General features: G+C 42.6%; 1 protein-coding gene across 5 annotated transcripts in view; it reads right to left on the reverse strand.

The window, feature by feature from the left end:
• LOC112237325 (cyclin-I) overlaps nt 1–18,877 on the reverse strand; it is a 44,717-nt gene that overhangs the window by 3,544 nt on the left and 22,296 nt on the right. For 3 of the 5 annotated variants that reach the window (XM_042302721.1, XM_042302726.1, XM_042302725.1), the window contains 5 exons: nt 12,106–12,240; nt 8,136–8,210; nt 7,092–7,232; nt 5,267–5,503; nt 52–369 (listed from right to left, as the gene is read on the reverse strand). In XM_042302721.1, coding sequence (XP_042158655.1) covers nt 52–369; nt 5,267–5,503; nt 7,092–7,232; nt 8,136–8,210; nt 12,106–12,240 — 906 coding nt within the window. Of the gene's footprint in view, nt 1–22; nt 370–5,266; nt 5,504–7,091; nt 7,233–8,135; nt 8,211–12,105; nt 12,244–18,877 lie in introns of all 5 variants that reach the window. The other 2 variants (XM_042302723.1, XM_042302724.1) reach the window with 2 other exon arrangements.

Genomic DNA, 18,877 nt, shown 5'->3' on the forward strand with positions numbered 1-18,877 from the left:
TAGATGTTAAAAAATACATTACTCCGGTTGTTGAAGCAGCCAAGCTCTCACCTTGCGCTTGGCTGAGTGCTTGCAGCGCAGGGAGACTTGGTGGGAGTGGTGGCTGGGTTTGGGTGGTCCATGGACCTGGAGCAGGGTGGTAGAGGAGACCCAGGAGAGGCTCCTGTCCCTAGGGGCCGTGGATGGTGCCGGTGGGTCTGTGTCTGGGAGCCTGGTGTCGGACTCTCTTCCCCGGGTGCAGGGGTCCGGGTCCAGACTGTGGTGCAGGGACTGGTAGATGTACACAGTGTTGGGAGGCAGGGAAGCTTCCTGTGTGGACAGGTGACGTGACACCAGCTCTCGACATCGGATCAGCTGAGAACTGTCAATCTAAGGGGTGGGAGATAAATTAAAGACTTGATTATAATTATGTTAATAGCTACGTTTCCATCCAATTGACGACAGATTCAGGCGAATATTCCTAAAATCCGCATTAAAATATGCACATTTCTCAACGATTATCATGTCACCAGAATGAATATTTATTGTAAATAATTAAACTCATCAAAGTGCACTTTCACCACCCTGTGAAGTTTATAACTTATTTAAATCTGTAGCCTAATAAACTGCATGGTTTCCACTTTGGTTATTATATCAATATTTGCACATAAAAAGGCGTTTTCACAACATATTACATTTTACCGACACAAAAAGATCCCACCGTGAATCAAACGAACAAATGATCTGTCGGCATTTATAGAATTGTACCGAAACGCCTCGTTTCCATCACAACTGTTGTGACTTCTGTTGATTTTTTAAATATATTTTTTTATTGTTTACAGTAATGACTTTACATAACTGTGGATGGATACGTGGTTAGAGTCAAAATACAGACTGACCATATTTATGCAACAGTCCCGAGAGGCATCCTGATAATACCACTGATATATATATATATATATTTAATAAGTGTGATTCAATATGTGGGAGGGACCACAACATCCATGTTATCCCCTGTATTTGTTCTGGGTTTTAGTGAACAGGGTCATAAAGAGAAAGAGAGATAAATGGGTTATTCCACAACAGCAGAAAATATTTTTTTGTCATCTCAGAATGTTCTGGCAATTCTCACACAGGAACTTCCTTGGGAGGAAGGATGTCTGAGACATGCTTTTTACATTTGTGTCACAAACCATTTTTTGAGAAAATCATGATGAAAGCGGCAATTTTAAGCCCTTTGAGACCCACAGAGTGTACAAAATATTAAGAACACCTAATATTGAGTTGCACCCCCTTTTGCCCCCAGAACAGCCTCAATTCGTCGGGGACTGGACTACAAGGTGTTGAAAGCGTTCTACAGGGACGCTGGGCCCATGTTGACTCCAATGCTTCCCACAGTTGTGTCAAGTTGGCTGGATGTCCTTTGGGTGGCGGAACATTCTTGATACACACGGGAAACTGTTGAGTGTGAAAAACCCAGTAGCGTTGCAGTTCTTGACTCAAACCGGTGCTCCTGGTACCTACTACCATACCCCCGTTCAAAAGGCACTTAAATATTTTGTCTTGTCCATTCACCCTCTGAATGGCACTCACACACCATCCATGTCTCAAATTGTCTCAAGGCTTTAAAATCCTTCTTTAACCCGTCTCCTCCCCCTCATCTACACTGATTGAAGTGGATTTAACAAGTGACATCAATAAGGGATCATCGCTTTCACCTGGATTCACCTGGTCGTTCTGTTGCAGAAAGAGCAGGTGTTCCTAATGTTTTGTACACTCAGTGTGCGCATGCTTCCTGTAAGACCTTATGATCTGTGATTCATCGTGGAGTCATAATACTCCTTATAGCTCTAACTTATTCAAAATTAAACATATTTATATCTCAAAATAACCCTTTTTTTGATTTAGCTTTTTTAAATATATTTTTTAGACAGTTTCATCAAAACGTCACATTTCCCCGGAGTGGACTCTCTGGTACTTTTGATGATATAACATAAAAAAATGTACATTATATGTCATTAACCAATCGCAGACCTCCTTTAGGATTGCACATTCAGCAAATCACCAGCAGAGGGAGTTTCTTTTGAATCTGTGTTGGTGGGGCACATTAAATGTATCAGAAATGTCTGGAAATTGTATTTAATTGTAGAGTAAATTGCTTAAAACAATATTTTGTTAAAAATGGGGGTAGTTGAGATATTTATATTAATATGTTTAATGTTGAATGTTGAATAAATGAATGTCAAACATTGCATTTCAGAATCTAGACATACCCCTTTATGTTAGAGCTCGCTATAAGGAGAATAATGAGTTCAAGATGTTGTCTGTATCATGTACGGTTCACAGATCATAAGGTATATAGCTAGGTGTCATCATCTAAAATAACCCTCATTTATAAGACAGTTCTTATTTGATTAATGGTGGTCAGACCCATCTATGTGAGGCTAGCCACAATAAGGATTAGCCACAATAGTGGCCTTCAAAATAAAAGTATGTCATTGACAGTGATGCAAATGAATACAAATCGTAGAATTATGCCATCATTTAATAGATCATGCTAAAAGAAAAGACTGTTAATTTGACACATCTGTTGAAATCACACTGGATGTATTATACTTTAGAATTGGGAACATATTTCACTGTACAGCCTTAACTATGGATGGTGGATCAATGACATGGGGGTATCAGTCTACTCAGTGACACCCAGAGAAACATTAGCATCGTAGCTCTTATTGCAGGACTCTGAAACAACTGTGAATTGAGCCACATTTATTGTCAACCTACGTGTACCGAACACTATTCCAGAGGAAAAACAATACTGCGTGGATGTCTCAGCCCTCCTGTCTCAGCCTCCAGTATTTATGCTGCAGTAGTTAATGTGTCGGGGGGCTAGGGTCAGTTTGTTATATCTGGAGTACCTCTCCTGTCCTATTCGGTGTCCTGTGTGAATCTAAGTGTGCGTTCTCTAATTCTCTCTTTCTCTCTCGGAGGACCTGAGCCCTAGGACCATGCCCCAGGACTACCTGACATGATGACTCCTTGCTGTCCCCAGTCCACCTGGCCGTGCTGCTGCTCCAGTTTCAACTGTTCTGCCTTATTATTATTCGACCATGCTGGTCATTTATGAACATTTGAACATCTTGGCCATGTTCTGTTATAATCTCCACCCGGCACAGCCAGAAGAGGACTGGCCACCCCACATATGCTCTCTCTAATTCTCTCTTTCTTTCTCTCTCTCGGAGGACCTGAGCCCTAGGACCATGCCCCAGGACTACCTGACATGATGACTCCTTGCTGTCCCCAGTCCATCTGACCGTGCTGCTGCTCCAGTTTCAACTGTTCTGCCTTATTATTATACGACCATGCTGGTCATTTTTGAACATTTGAACATCTTGGCCATGTTCTGTTATAATCTCCACCCGGCACAGCCAGAAGAGGACTGGCCACCCCACATAGCCTGGTTCCTCTCTAGGTTTCTTCCTAGGTTTTGGCCTTTCTAGGGAGTTTTTCCTAGCCACCGTGCTTCTACACCTGCATTGCTTGCTGTTTGGGGTTTTAGGCTGGGTTTCTGTACAGCACTTTGAGATATCAGCTGATGTACGAAGGGCTATATAAATAAATTTGATTTGATGTTTTTGAGTCTGATAACTCTGAGGACGACATTGGGAAAAAACATATTGGGTATTGAGTAGACTGATATCCCATTTCATTGATCCTCAATCCTTAGGTAATGCTGTACAATGCAATATGAATGTCAATACACACAATAGGCTGACTGGGGAGGTGATTTCACACAGTCGCAGTCCCGCGATAAGTGCTACAACGCTAATATTCGCGTTAACTCTTCACAGTTGTGTTCTGTGGGTATCACCGACTAGACTGATACCCCATTTCATTGCTTCACATTCCAACCTTGTTTAACGCTATCTAGTGTAAATATGTCACGATTCCACAAATTATAACCTTCTGCATCGCTTTCAAAAGAGGTACTTTTATTTTGAAGGCAAACCGCAAATTCCACTATTGTGCCCAATCCTTATTGTGGCTAGCTTCACAACACATACCCCGGTCCGGTCGAGCTTCACTAGCCAGATGAAGCTAGCTGGCTGTTTATAACGTTAGCTTTGGGCAACAGGGTTATTAAGTAGCTGGCTAGCTATTTATTTTCATGAATTGAAGTTCAATTTCAATAGGTGAACAACAAGTGGCTACTTAGCTAAAAGTTACAAGGATTCCTTAAATCATTGCTAAGAATAATGAAAATGACTGCAGTTTCTACTGGTCATTGTTTTCAGGCTGGTTGTAATGGTGCTAGCTAGGTACAAAGCTAAAGCTAACTACCCCAGAAGTAGAGGTCAAACAAATAATGCCTTATTACCAACGCGATATTGTAAACACACAGTTCGTGGCCGGTGTTTGCTTGTTTGCAGACTTGGTTTGTACAGCTTTGACAGTGATACTGATAGTAGTGGTGGCGCTTGGCTTGCACGGGCAAATTCAGCACAACACAACATTCTATAATAGAACTGTGTCATTTAACGCGTCAAATAGTGTTATTTGAAAGGTGTAGCTTTTTTCACACAAGCAAAAGACCCAAACGGCATCCCATACTTACAGGAGGGCGGCATGTACAAATCTAAAAAGGGCCTAAGTTTCCACTTTCACCATGATAATAAATAAAAATGGTTTGTGATACAAATGTAAAAAAACATTTAAAACAACTTGTCTACAGGTAGACCAGAGAAACGACATCCCTAATTGGCAGATGAGTAGAATCCCTGATTGGGTTGCTCACCTGTGTTCCCTACAAATGTTGTTTTGAATGAAAAAAAAAGCTTTGTTCCTAGAGACACTGAAGAAGAGGCTGTAAAGCCAAAATGTCTGAATGTGATCCCCCGATGCAGCGAAATGAAAACAAGTGAAACATTAAAAAGGAAGCTTTAAGTTTACATCAAAACCTTTTATCTGAATGAATGGGTTTTACGCACCATCCACACTTCTGGGAGAGAACGATGGTCTTCTTTTGATAAACATCCTTCCTCCCAATGAAGTTCCTATGTGAGAATTTCCAGAACATTCTGAGATAACCATTTTCCACTCCCTTGGTGTGGAATCACCTAGATAGGGAGTGGGGTCAGATGGGACTCCACGTCAACATTGGTACGTGTGTATGATTTAGGTAGAAGCCCTCACTGCCTAACTGGCCGCTATCTCAACATGCCAACATACTATACTGCAGGCCTACTTGTGCTTTCTCCTGACCAGGAGGATAGTGAGAATTTAGTACCGGTGTTTTCCTGAGCAGGTTGATCGTGAGAGCCAGCCAGTCAGGGCAGATATTCTCCAGCTCCAGGGTGATGAGGGCCAGCGCCAGCATGGATCCCCGGGAGAGGGGCTGTAGCAGGGCGCTGTCAGCCAGGCAGTAGTGCAGCTGCTGGGTCAACACGGACAGGTGCTGCGCCGGGTTACACCCCACCAGACCCACCATGAACCGTGGCTTGCAGGACAGCACCATGACATGGAACTGAAGGGAAACAACAGCCAGTTAGTTAGCGGTCAAATCTTTTTCACTAAACTGTGGTACGTAGGGCTGTTGCGGCGGCTGTATTACCGCCACACCGGCAGTCATGAGTCATGACTGCAGACAAATTCCACGTGACCGTTGAGTCATGGTAACCTCCTTTTAATCACTCTGGACATGTGTGAGTAGTGCCCAGCTTGTTAAACAACCATCAGGTCCTAATGGCCTGGTACTCAGGGCTCTATTGTCCCTCCATCAGGTCCTAATGGCCTGGTACTCAGGGATCTATTGTGCCTCCAATCAGGCCCTAATGACCTGGTACTCAGGGCTCTATTGTCCCTCCATCAGGTCACTATTGGCCTGGTACTCAGGGCTCTATTGTCCCTCCATCAGGTCCTAATGGTCTGGTACTCAGGGCTCTATTGTCCCTCCATCGGTCCTAAGGGCCTGGTACTCAGGGCTCTATTGTCCCTCCATCCTATTGGCCTGGTCCTCAGGGCTCTATTGTCCCTCCATCAGTCCCTAAGGGCCTGGTACTCAGGGCTCTATTGTCCCTCCATCAGTCCTAAGGGCCTGGTACTCAGGGCTCTATTGTCCCTCCATCAGTCCTAAGGGCCTGGTACTCAGGGCTCTATTGTCCCTCTGACATCAATGCAAATGTTATCAAAAATAACAAACACTAGGCCCATCTTACTTTTAAAACTCACGTCACTGTGATGAACAATTTGAACAAAGAAGTTCAACAACACTCATACACATTTCAGAGCTTATGCATATTCATATGTGCATGCATATTCATAAGCGTATGCATATTCATAAGCGCAAGCCAGAAAAAAATACCTGAATTAAAATTATAATTGTGCCGTTGTACAATACATAGCCTACTGCATATTACACATGGCAGAAAAACATTAAACAAAAATGATTTAAGATGTCTTTGGTACATAATTGGTCTAGCCTATACTCCAAAATTAAACACATCTGAGTAATTTCCTTTCAGTGTGGACTGTATTATTATACATGGACTGTTGGGACTGTTAACGATCCAAAATGTCTATCCATTGAGTCTGAGAGAGAACTTACAGCCTTAGGCGATGCAGTTGGTTCGTTGATTGTGTGCAGGGCAGTTTACAGTTAGCCTAAAATTATAGTGCATTTGAATATGAATAGCCTAGTAATAGGGAATAGTTTTTAAAAATATTTTCATAATTAATTGCGTGACACATTACCTTAAGCTATGCAGAATATCTCACCACTACTTCAAGCCTCTAGTGGTGGTTCTGTCTAGGACACTATTTCTAGCCTCTAGGGTGGCTCTGTCTAGGACACTATTTCTAGCCTCTAGTGGTGGTTCTGTCTAGGACACTACTTCAAGCCTCTAGCGGTGGTTCTGTCTAGGACACTACTTCAAGCCTCTAGGGTGGTTCTGTCTAGGACACTACTTCAAGCCTCTAGGGTGGTTCTGTCTAGGACACTATTTCTAGCCTCTAGTGGTGGTTCTGTCTAGGACACTACTTCAAGCCTCTAGTGGTGGTTCTGTCTAGGACACTAGGACAGGACTATGAACGTGGTGACGGAACCCAATACTCACAATGTGTAGAAATTCCAGCGGAGTTGCAGCGTGCAGGTCCCAGTTGAGTTTATCCAGAATGATCCTCTCCATTCTCAGTATCTCTGATGGGGAGCAGCCACATCTGCTGCTGCTGGCCAAGTCACGCAGCAACGGCACACGCTGCACACACACGCACACATGACTTTGGGTTAGTTGGGTTCAAAACAACAATAGCAAACACGCACCAAAGGCAGCCCACCAACCATTTCCTCTCTGCACACCAAACATTTCCTCTCTGCCCACCAACCATTTCACCAACCAATTTGGCACCAAGAACTCTAATCATCTTATTTCAACTTAATTGTCTGACCTCCTAATGGTACTAATCACAGAGCCGTATGGTGTCGTATGTAATGGTTATGTATTCACTAAGGAGCCTGATGGTGTCGTATGTAATGATTATGTATTCCCTAAGGAGCCTGATGGTGTTGTATGTAATGATTATGTATTCCCTAAGGAGCCTGATGGTGTCGTATGTAATGGTTATGTATTCACTAAGGAGACTGATGGTGTCGTATGTAATGGTTATGTATTCACTAAGGAAGGACTGATGGTGTTGTATGTAATGGTTATGTATTCACTAAGGAAGGACTGATGGTGTCGTATGTAATGATTATGTATTCACTAAGGAGCCTGATGGTGTCGTATGTAATGATTATGTATTCCCTAAGGAGCCTGATGGTGTCGTATGTAATGGTTATGTATTCCCTAAGGAGCCTGATGGTGTTGTATGTAATGGTTATGTATTCCCTAAGGAGCCTGATGGTGTTGTATGTAATGTTGTATGTAATGGTTATGTATTCACTAAGGAAGGACTGATGGTGTTGTATGTAATGGTTATGTATTCCTAAGGAGCCTGATGGTGTATGTATGCCTGATGGTGTCGTATGTAATGATTATGTATTCCCTAAGGAGCCTGATGGTGTTGTATGTAATGGTTATGTATTCCCTAAGGAGCCTGATGGTGTCGTATGTAATGATTATGTATTCACTAAGGAGCCTGATGGTGTCGTATGTAATCACCTCATCCTCCTCGCTGGTTTTGGCAGCCAGGAAGTAACAGGCGATGGCGATGCAGCGGAGATACTTTGGACGGGCCTGAGTAGAGAGAGAGAGACTGGGTCAGGAGGACTACGTGATGTCACTAGTCCTCACGGTCTAAACTCAGCACCCTGGGTTCCAAATGTTCCCTGTTCAGACAACTTGCCAGGTACACACAGAAGGGTAACTAGCTCAGGCCTATCACTTTGGAAGGGCCTGAAAAGGGGAGAGAACGGAGTCACTGGGTCAGGACTGAAGTGGAGAGAGAACGGAGAGACTGGGTCAGGACTGAAGTGGAGAGAGAACGGAGAGACTGGGTCAGGACTGAAGTGGAGAGAGAACGGAGAGACTGGGTCAGGACTGAAGTGGAGAGAGATACGGGAGACTGACATCTACCACTAAGTGAGCCATAATGGAGACAAGACATCTACCCACCCCTACTACCACTATAAGATTAGAGAGGAGACTGGGTCAGGACTGATTAGAGTGGAGAGAGACTATCAGGAGAGACTGGGTCAGGACTATCAGATTAAGTGGAGACTAGAGAACAGGAGAGACTGGGTCAGGACTACCCCCCACTACCACTGGAAAGAGCCACTAAGATTCAGGACTAGACATCTACAGAGAGAACGGAGAGACTGGGTCAGGACTGAAGTGGAGAGAGATCGGAGAGACTGGGTCAGGACTGAAATGGAGAGAGAACGGAGAGACTGGGTCAGGACTGAAGAGGAGACAGTACGGAGAGACTGGGTCAGGACTGAAGAGGAGAGAGATAAGGGAGACTAGACATCTACCACTATCAGATTAGAGCCATAATGGAGACAAGACATCTACCCACCCCTACTACCACTATAAGATTAGAGCCATAAAGGAGACTAGACATCTACCCCCCCACTACCACTATCAGATTAGAGCCATGAAGGAGACTAGACATCTACCCCCCCACTACCACTATCAGATTAGAGCCATAAAGGAGACTAGACATCTACCACTATCAGATTAGAGTCATAAAGGAGACTAGACATCTTAACCACCCCACTACCACTATCAGACTGGGTTGGTTCTGAAATCACCATCACCCACTAATTAACTTGTCATTTTTGTAAATTAAGTGTTTAAGATAGTAATGTAAAGTGGAATATGAGCAAAACACTTTAGTGAAGGGGGGATTCGTAATCAATAGTTACATATCGAGATATTATTTTCAATGATACATAGTATCGTTTTAACAATATCGTAATATCATTTTGCCTGCATAAAAACTCCATTATTTTTTCCTTCATAGCTTGTTCTTAAATCTTTTAAAATAGAGAGCCAAAATGTCTTCAGCACTTGTATTTCCATGACGGATCAAAACTCATGGCTCGTCTCTCTGCAGCTGACATATTTTATTACATTTTTTTTATTTAACCATTATTTAACTAATTATTATTTACAACATATGGTGAGCAATATGTTTCAAAAACATCGAATCACAATAAAATCCCAATATCAAATCGCAATACATATTGTATCGGCTCCTACGTATCGTGATACTATCGTATCGTGAAGTCCCATGGTGATTCCAGGCCCTAATGGCTACTACATTTTTATTGTCCCATTGTTACTGATAAAATATTGTATATGTTGAAAGATAATGATAAAATAATTCCACTCTGAAACCTTATAATTGTATGAAATTGATTAGAATCATAAAGTTATAATCTGATGACGTGTGTAGTTTTAATCAGAATTAGATTAAACAATGTATCTGTATAGTGGAAAAACACAGGCTGTCTGAGCAAGGCGTAGTTTAGGATTTGAACTTGTATGCGTGTGCTGAAGAAAAAAAATGATAACATTTAAACTGTGTTTGGACCGACCTGGCTAGGCCTCTGAGGAATTTATGAGGGCATAGGGAGTGTACTTTTTTATTTTACCTTTATTTAACTAAGCAAGTCAGTTAAGAACAAATTCTTATTTACAATGATGGCCTAGGAACAGTGGGTTAACTGCCTGTTCAGGGGCAGAACGACAGATTTGTACCTTGTCAGCTCAGGGATTTGAACTTGCAACCTTCCGGTCACTAGTCCAACGCTCTAACCACTAGGCTACCCCTAGGTTTCCCTAATTTCAGGGGAATGGAACTGCCAGCTGGGTAGTGATACACAGTGGTGAGAACTACGGAGAAGGATAAAACTCACCTACTGTTTGTGTGGAAGTATGTGCGTAGGATACCTACTGTTTGTGTTGGAAGTATGTGCGTAGGATACCTACTGTTTGTGTGGAAGTATGTGATCAGGATACCTACTGTTTGTGTGGAAGTATGTGATCAGGATACCTACTGTTTGTGTGGAAGTATGTGATCAGGATACCTACTGTTTGTGTGGAAGTATGTGATCAGGATATCTACTGTTTGTGTGGAAGTATGTGATTAGGATACCTACTGTTTGTGTGGAAGTATGTGATCAGGATATCTACTGTTTGTGTGGAAGTATGTGATCAGGATACCTACTGTTTGTGTGGAAGTATGTGATCAGGATACCTACTGTTTGTGTGGAAGTATGTGATTAGGATACCTACTGTTTGTGTGGAAGTATGTGAGTAGGATACCTACTGTTTGTGTGGAAGTATGTGATTAGGATACCTACTGTTTGTGTGGAAGTATGTGATTAGGATACCTACTGTTTGTGTGGAAGTATGTGATTAGGATACCTACTGTTTGTGTGGAAGTATGTGATTAGGATACCTACTGTTTGTGTGGAAGTATGTGATCAGGATATCTACTGTTTGTGTGGAAGTATGTGATCAGGATACCTACTGTTTGTGTGGAAGTATGTGATCAGGATACCTACTGTTTGTGTGGAAGTATGTGATCAGGATACCTACTGTTTGTGTGGAAGTATGTGATCAGGATATCTACTGTTTGTGTGGAAGTATGTGATTAGGATACCTACTGTTTGTGTGGAAGTATGTGATTAGGATACCTACTGTTTGTGTGGAAGGATACCTATGTATGTGATCAGTTTCCTACTGTTTGTGTGGAAGTATGTGATCAGGATACCTACTGTTTGTGTGGAAGTATGTGATTAGGATACCTACTGTTTGTGTGGAAGTATGTGATTAGGATACCTACTGTTTTGTGGGTATGTGATTAGATACCTATGTGGAAGTATGGATAGGATCTACTGTTTGTGTGGAAGTATGTGATTAGGATACCTACTGTTTGTGTGGAAGTATGTGAGTAGGATATCTACTGTTTGTGTGGAAGTATGTGATTAGGATACCTACTGTTTGTGTGGAAGTACGTGATTAGGATACCTACTGTTTGTGTGGAAGTATGTGATTAGGATACCTACTGTTTGTGTGGAAGTATGTGATTAGGATACCTACTGTTTGTGTGGAAGTATGTGATTAGGATACCTACTGTTTGTGTGGAAGTATGTGATTAGGATACCTACTGTTTGTGTGGAAGTATGTGAGTAGGATATCTACTGTTTGTGTGGAAGTATGTGAGTAGGATATCTACTGTTTGTGTGGAAGTATGTGATTAGGATACCTACTGTTTGTGTGGAAGTATGTGATTAGGATACCTACTGTTTGTGTGGAAGTATGTGAGTAGGATATCTACTGTCTGTGTGGAAGTATGTGCGTAGGATACCTACTGTTTGTGTGGAAGTATGTGATTAGGATATCTACTGTTTGTGTGGAAGTATGTGCGCAGCTATAAAATGGATGACTTTGTATAATGGACTTTAGAATGTTCTCTGAATAAACGGTACTAATCTTTTGCATAAACTGAGTCTTTGCCTAATTATTATTACACCCTTGGACTTACAAACCTCGGGGATTGGTCAAAGCTATTGATTGATAGTTATTATCAATGGGATTGAACATTCTCGTGAACAGTTACTTATGAAAAAATGTTTCAGTATTTCATCTAGATAACATTAAAAACCTGTCGGTACCTTACCTTTATAGTGCCTAAAAACCTGTCCAAAATACTGATGGCTAGGGAGAGGGTCTCTGGGTATAGCTTGGTGTCATTGTGGAGGTTAATGAGCCAGCACACAGCCTCATCACGCTGGGCAGGGGAGATGTCTGTATCCTGGGAACAACAGAAGCAGAGGGGTCAGTTAAAAAAATAAAATAAATTCAAATCACAGGACACGTCACAGGGTGGTTGCTGAGGAAACATAGCATGAGCGTCAGGAAACAGTGCTTCACATTCAGAGAAAATGAACTGAATTTTGTTTTACAATTAGGATATAGCATCAATGCACAACGTATTAAAACCTACTCACTTAAATAACTTACAAAAGTCTCAACCAAAGTCAAAATCATAGGCTTGATTAAACTACAGGGACAATATATAATTTCAGAAAAAGCACATGAATGTCAACGAAAGAAAGAAATCTGTTAAAAGTATGTTGGTCCCTTGACAACAAAGTAAATAAGAATGTTAAGACCATGACACAATTGACCTTCTGAACCGACCTGCTTAAGGAGCCTGTATTCTAGCTTCGGTATGCTGCTAGGAGAAGTGAACGTGTGTACCTTGCATAATCCCTTAAAAGGGATACTTCTGGATTTTTGCCCTATACTTACTTCCCCAGAGTCAGATTAATTTGTGGATACCATTTGTATGTCTCTATGCCCTGATTGCACACCTATAGGTATCTGCTAGAATTCTGCTAGCATGCTAGAAGATACCCATAGTCTTCCAGTCGTTGCGGTAGCGCTAGTTAGCAACTTCCTTCAAACTGCTCGTAGGGATATAAAAATGGTATCCACAAATTAATTTGACTCTTGGGAAGTAGATAAAGGGCATCATTGCCAAAATCATAGGTCTTAGTCGCACAATTTTATATCTACACTGAAAAAAAATATGAACGCAACATGCAAAGTGTTGGTCCCATTTTTCATGAGCTGAAATAAAATAATTTTCCATATGCACAAAAAGCTTTTTACTTTCAAATTTTGGGCACAAATATGTTTATATACCTGTTAGCGAGCATTTCTCCTTTGCCAAGATATCAAGAAGCTGATGAACAGCATGATCATTACACAGGTGCACCTTGTGCTGGGGAAAATAAAAGGCCACCAAAATGTGCCATTTTGTCACAACACACTACCACAGATCTCAAGTTGAGGGAGCGTGCAATTGGCATGCTGTCGGCAGGAATGTCTACGAGAACTGTTGCCAGAGAATTGAATGTTAATTTCTACCATAGGCCGCCTCCAACGTTGTTTTAGAGAAATTGGCAGTAAGTCCAACCAGCCACACAACCGCAGAGCACATGTAAGGCGTTGTGAAAATGTCAACATTGTGAACAGAGTGCTCCATGGTGGTGGTGGGGTTATGGTATTGGCAGGCATAAGCTATGGACAACGAACACAATTGCATTTTATAGATGGCAATTTGAATCCACAGATACTGTGACGAGATCCTGAGGCACAATGTGAGACCTATTTTTTTTTAAAGCTACCTTTGACCAACAGATGCATATCTGTATTCCCAGTCATGTGAAATCCGTAAGGATTTAGATTAGGGCCTCATGAATTTATTTTAATTGCTGGGGAAAAAAAACTCTAACCAGCACAACTCTCACTGAAAGTCTTGCATTCTCCCCATAACAGACTGTGTCTGTTCGTTGGACTAATAACTAGGGGAGAAGTGAAAGCATGAACCTCCGCCACAGCAGGTGCTTTAGTCAATGCCCTTTTACTCTTTACTCTTTAGTCAATGCCCCATAACTTTATATCTCACTTTATAACTTTATATCTTTATATCTTTATATCCCAGATCTCACAGCTAGCTAGCTGCTATCCGTGTGACTATCGGCCTTCGTCGATTCCGGAGCAAACATCAATTATTCCGGAGCTAGCCAGCTCCGTCAATCACTCCTGAGTTCCATCAATCACTCTTGGGCTGCAGTCACCTATCCGGAACCGTTTTACTGCCTACGCGGAGCCCCACCGGGCCTTCACAACTGGACTGCCGACGTTATCTACCCGAAGGAGATCCGGCTGGCTCCTCCGTCGCAACGTTACCTTAACGCCCATCTGCGGCCTGCTAACCGTTAGCTGTCTTACCGGCTGCTATCTGAATAGACAATCGGACAATTTATTTATTTTTATTATTATTATTATGTTTTCTTCTTGGGCCTCTATAACTATATCTATTGTTTTTATTTTTGTTGTTGTTGTGTGATTTGGATTAATCCCCTCTACCACACGGAACCCCACTAATCTACTGACGGAACGCAAGAGGTGGCTAACAACAGACCTCCATCCTATGCTAGCTTGCTACCGATGGCCTGGCTAGCTGTCTAAATCACCAACCAACCTCTCCACTCACTGGACCCTTTTGATCACTCGACTAAGCATGCCTCTCCTTAATGTCAATATGTCTTGTCCATTGCTGTTCTGGTTAGTGTTTATTGGCTTATTTCACTGTAGAGCCTCTAGTCCTGCTCACTATACCTTATCCAACCTATTAGTTCCACCACCCACACATGCAATGACATCTCCTGGTTTCAATGATGTTTCTAGAGACAATATCTCTCTCTTCATCACTCAATACCTAGGTTTACCTCCACTGTATTCACATCCTACCATACATTTGTCTGTACATTATACCTTGATGCTATTTTATCGCCCCCAGAAACCTCCTTTTACTCTCTGTTCCAGACGTTCTAGACGACCAATTCTCATAGCTTTTAGCCGTACCCTTATTCTACTCCTCCTATGTTCCTCTGGCGATGTAGAGGTGAATCCAGGCCCTGCAGTGCCTAGCTCCACTCCTATTCCCCAGGCGCTCTCTTTTGATGACTTCTGTGACCGTAATAGCCTTGGTTTCATGCATGTTAACATTAGAAGCCTCCTCCCTAAGTTTGTTCTATTCACTGCTTTAGCATACTCAGCCAACCCGGATGTTCTAGCTGTGTCTGAATCCTGGCTTAGGAAGACCACCAAAAATTCAGAAATTTTAATTCCAAACTACAACATTTTCAGACAAGATAGAACTGCCAAAGGGGCGGTGTTGCAATCTACTGCAAAGATAGCCTGCAGAGTTCTGTCCTACTATCCAGGTCTGTACCCAAACAATTTGAACTTCTACTTTTAAAAATCCACCTCTCTAAAAACAAGTCTCTCACCGTTGCCACCTGCTATAGACCACCCTCTGCCCCCAGCTGTGCTCTGGACACCATATGTGAACTGATTGCCCCCCATCTATCTTCAGAGTTCGTGCTGCTAGGTGACCTAAACTGGAACATGCTTAACACCCCTACAATCTACAACACCCCTACAATCTAAACTTGATGCCCTCAATCTCACACAAATTATCAATGAACCTACCAGGTACCTCCCCAAAGCCTTAAACACGGGCACCCTCATAGATATCATCCTAACCAACTTCCCCTCTAAATACACCTCTGCTGTCTTCAACCAAGATCTCAGCGATCACTGCCTCATTGCCTGCATCCGTAATGGGTCAGCGGTCAAACGACCTCCACTCATCACTGTAAAACGCTCCCTGAAACACTTCTGCGAGCAGGCCTTTCTAATCGACCTGGCCGGGGTATCCTGGAAGGATATTGATCTCATCCCGTCAGTAGAGGATGCCTGGATATTTTTAAAAATGCCTTCCTAACCATCTTAAATAAACATGCCCCATTCAAGAAATTTAGAACCAGGAACAGATATAGCCCTTGGTTCTCCCCAGACCTGACTGCCCTTAACCAACACAAAAATATCCTATGGTGTTCTGCATTAGCATCGGACAGCCCCCGTGATATGCAGCTGTTCAGGGAAGCTAGAAACCATTATACACAGGCAGTTAGAAAAGCCAAGGCTAGCTTTTTCAAGCAGAAATTTGCTTCCTGCAACACTAACTCAAAAAAGTTCTGGGACACTGTAAAGTCCATGGAGAATAAGAACACCTCCTCCCAGCTGCCCACTGCACTGAAGATAGGAAACACTGTCACCAATGATAAATCCACCATAATTGAGAATTTCAATAAGCATTTTTCTACGGCTGGCCATGCTTTCCACCTGGCTACTCCTACCCCGGACAACAGCACTGCACCCCCAACAGCAACTCGCCCAAGCCTTCCCCATTTCTCCTTCTCCCAAATCCATTCAGCTGATGTTCTGAAAGAGCTGCAAAATCTGGACCCCTACAAATCAGCCGGGCTAGACAATCTGGACCCTTTCTTTCTAAAATTATCTGCCGAAATTGTTGCCACCCCTATTACTAGCCTGTTCAACCTCTCTTTCGTGTCGTCTGAGATTCCCAAAGATTGGAAAGCAGCTGCGGTCATCCCCCTCTTCAAAGGGGGACACTCTTGACCCAAACTGCTACAGACCTATATCTATCCTACCGTGCCTTTCTAAGGTCTTGAAAGCCAAGTCAACAAACAGATTACCGACCATTTCGAATCTCACCATACCTTCTCTGCTATGCAATCTGGTTTCAGAGCTGGTCATGGGTGCACCTCAGCCACGCTCAAGGTCCTAAACGATATCTTAACCGCCATCGATAAGAAACATTACTGTGCAGCCGTATTCATTGATCTGGCCAAGGCTTTCGACTCTGTCAATCACCACATCCTCATCGGCAGACTCGACAGCCTTGGTTTCTCAAATAATTGCCTCGCCTGGTTCACCAACTACTTCTCTGATAGAGTTCAGTGTGTCAAATCGGAGGGTCTGCTGTCCGGACCTCTGGCAGTCTCTATGGGGGTGCCACAGGGTTCAATTCTTGGACCGACTCTCTTCTCTGTATACATCAATGAGGTCGCTCTTGCTGCTGGTGAGTCCCTGATCCACCTCTACGCAGACGACACCATTCTGTATACTTCCGGCCCTTCTTTGGACACTGTGTTAACAACCCTCCAGGCAAGCTTCAATGCCATACAACTCTCCTTCCGTGGCCTCCAATTGCTCTTAAATACAAGTAAAACTAAATGCATGCTCTTCAACCGATCGCTACCTGCACCTACCAGCCTGTCCAACATCACTACTCTGGACGGCTCTGACTTAGAATACGTGGACAACTACAAATACTTAGGCGTCTGGTTAGACTGTAAACTCTCCTTCCAGACCCATATCAAACATCTCCAATCCAAAGTTAAATCTAGAATTGGCTTCCTATTTCGCAACAAAGCATCCTTCACTCATGCTGCCAAACATACCCTTGTAAAACTGACCATCCTACCAGTCCTCGACTTTGGCGATGTCATTTACAAAATAGCCTCCAATACCCTACTCAACAAATTGGATGCAGTCTATCACAGTGCAATCCGTTTTATCACCAAAGCCCCATATACTACCCACCATTGCGACCTGTACGCTCTCGTTGGCTGGCCCTCGCTTCATACTCGTCGCCAAACCCACTGGCTCCATGTCATCTACAAGACCCTGCTAGGTAAAGTCCCCCTTATCTCAGCTCGCTGGTCACCATAGCATCTCCCACCTGTAGCACACGCTCCAGCAGGTATATCTCTCTAGTCACCCCCAAAACCAATTCTTTCTTTGGCCGCCTCTCCTTCCAGTTCTCTGCTGCCAATGACTGGAACGAACTACAAAAATCTCTGAAACTGGAAACACTTATCTCCTCACTAGCTTTAAGCACCAACTGTCAGAGCAGCTCACAGATTACTGCACCTGTACATAGCCCACCTATAATTTAGCCCAAACAACTACCTCTTTCCCAACTGTATTTCATTTTTATTTATTTATTTATTTTGCTCCTTTGCACCCCATTATTTTTATTTCTACTTTGCACATTCTTCCATTGCAAAACTACCATTCCAGTGTTTTACTTGCTATATTGTATTTACTTTGCCACCATGGCCTTTTTTGCCATTACCTCCCTTCTCACCTCATTTGCTCACATTGTATATAGACTTGTTTATACTGTATTATTGACTGTATCTTTGTTTTACTCCATGTGTACTCTGTGTCGTTGTATCTGTCGAACTGCTTTGCTTTATCTTGGCCAGGTCGCAATTGTAAATGAGAACTTGTTCTCAACTTGCCTACCTGGTTAAATAAAGGTAAAATAAAATAAAAATAAATAAATAAATAACTCTGACCTCAGGTAATATAGATAGCTGTACCAAGGAAATAACCTAACAATTTCACCACCTCCATGGTCTGACATTGGCACCATCATTTGCAAATAAATTCATTAAAAATCCTACAATGTGATTTTCTGGATTTTTTCCCCTCATTTTGTCTGTCATAGTTGAAGTGTACCTATGATGAAAAATTACAGGCCTCTCTCATCTTTTTAAGTGGGAGAACTTGCACAATTGGTGGCTGACTAAATACTTTTTTGCCCCACTGTAGCTGGACCAAGGAAATAACCTAACAATTTCACCACCTCCATGGTCTAACATTGGCAGCAGTTAGCCTAGCGGTTAGAGGCAAGCCAGCATAAAATACCTGTATGTATACGTGTCTTTCGAAGGGGTTGGGTTAAAAGTGGAAGCCAAATTTCAGTTGGACCTTGGGTGCAATTGACCCACGCAGTTATTTTAATGACCTGCTGCTTTCTCTTTCATATTGACAACAGTATGTTGTTATGTGTTGTGGGACTCAGCTGACTGCCGGGAGATGGCTTTTTGGGCACTTACAAAAAAAACTTTACTTTAGACCAGAGCCCAAGTGCACTAGGGGAAAAAGGGTACCAATTGGGACACAATCAAGAATTGGCTTTAAAGTGACCTGAACTA

The sequence above is a fragment of the Oncorhynchus tshawytscha genome, linkage group LG20 (assembly GCF_018296145.1).
Source record: "Oncorhynchus tshawytscha isolate Ot180627B linkage group LG20, Otsh_v2.0, whole genome shotgun sequence".
Lineage (NCBI taxonomy): Eukaryota > Metazoa > Chordata > Actinopteri > Salmoniformes > Salmonidae > Oncorhynchus > Oncorhynchus tshawytscha.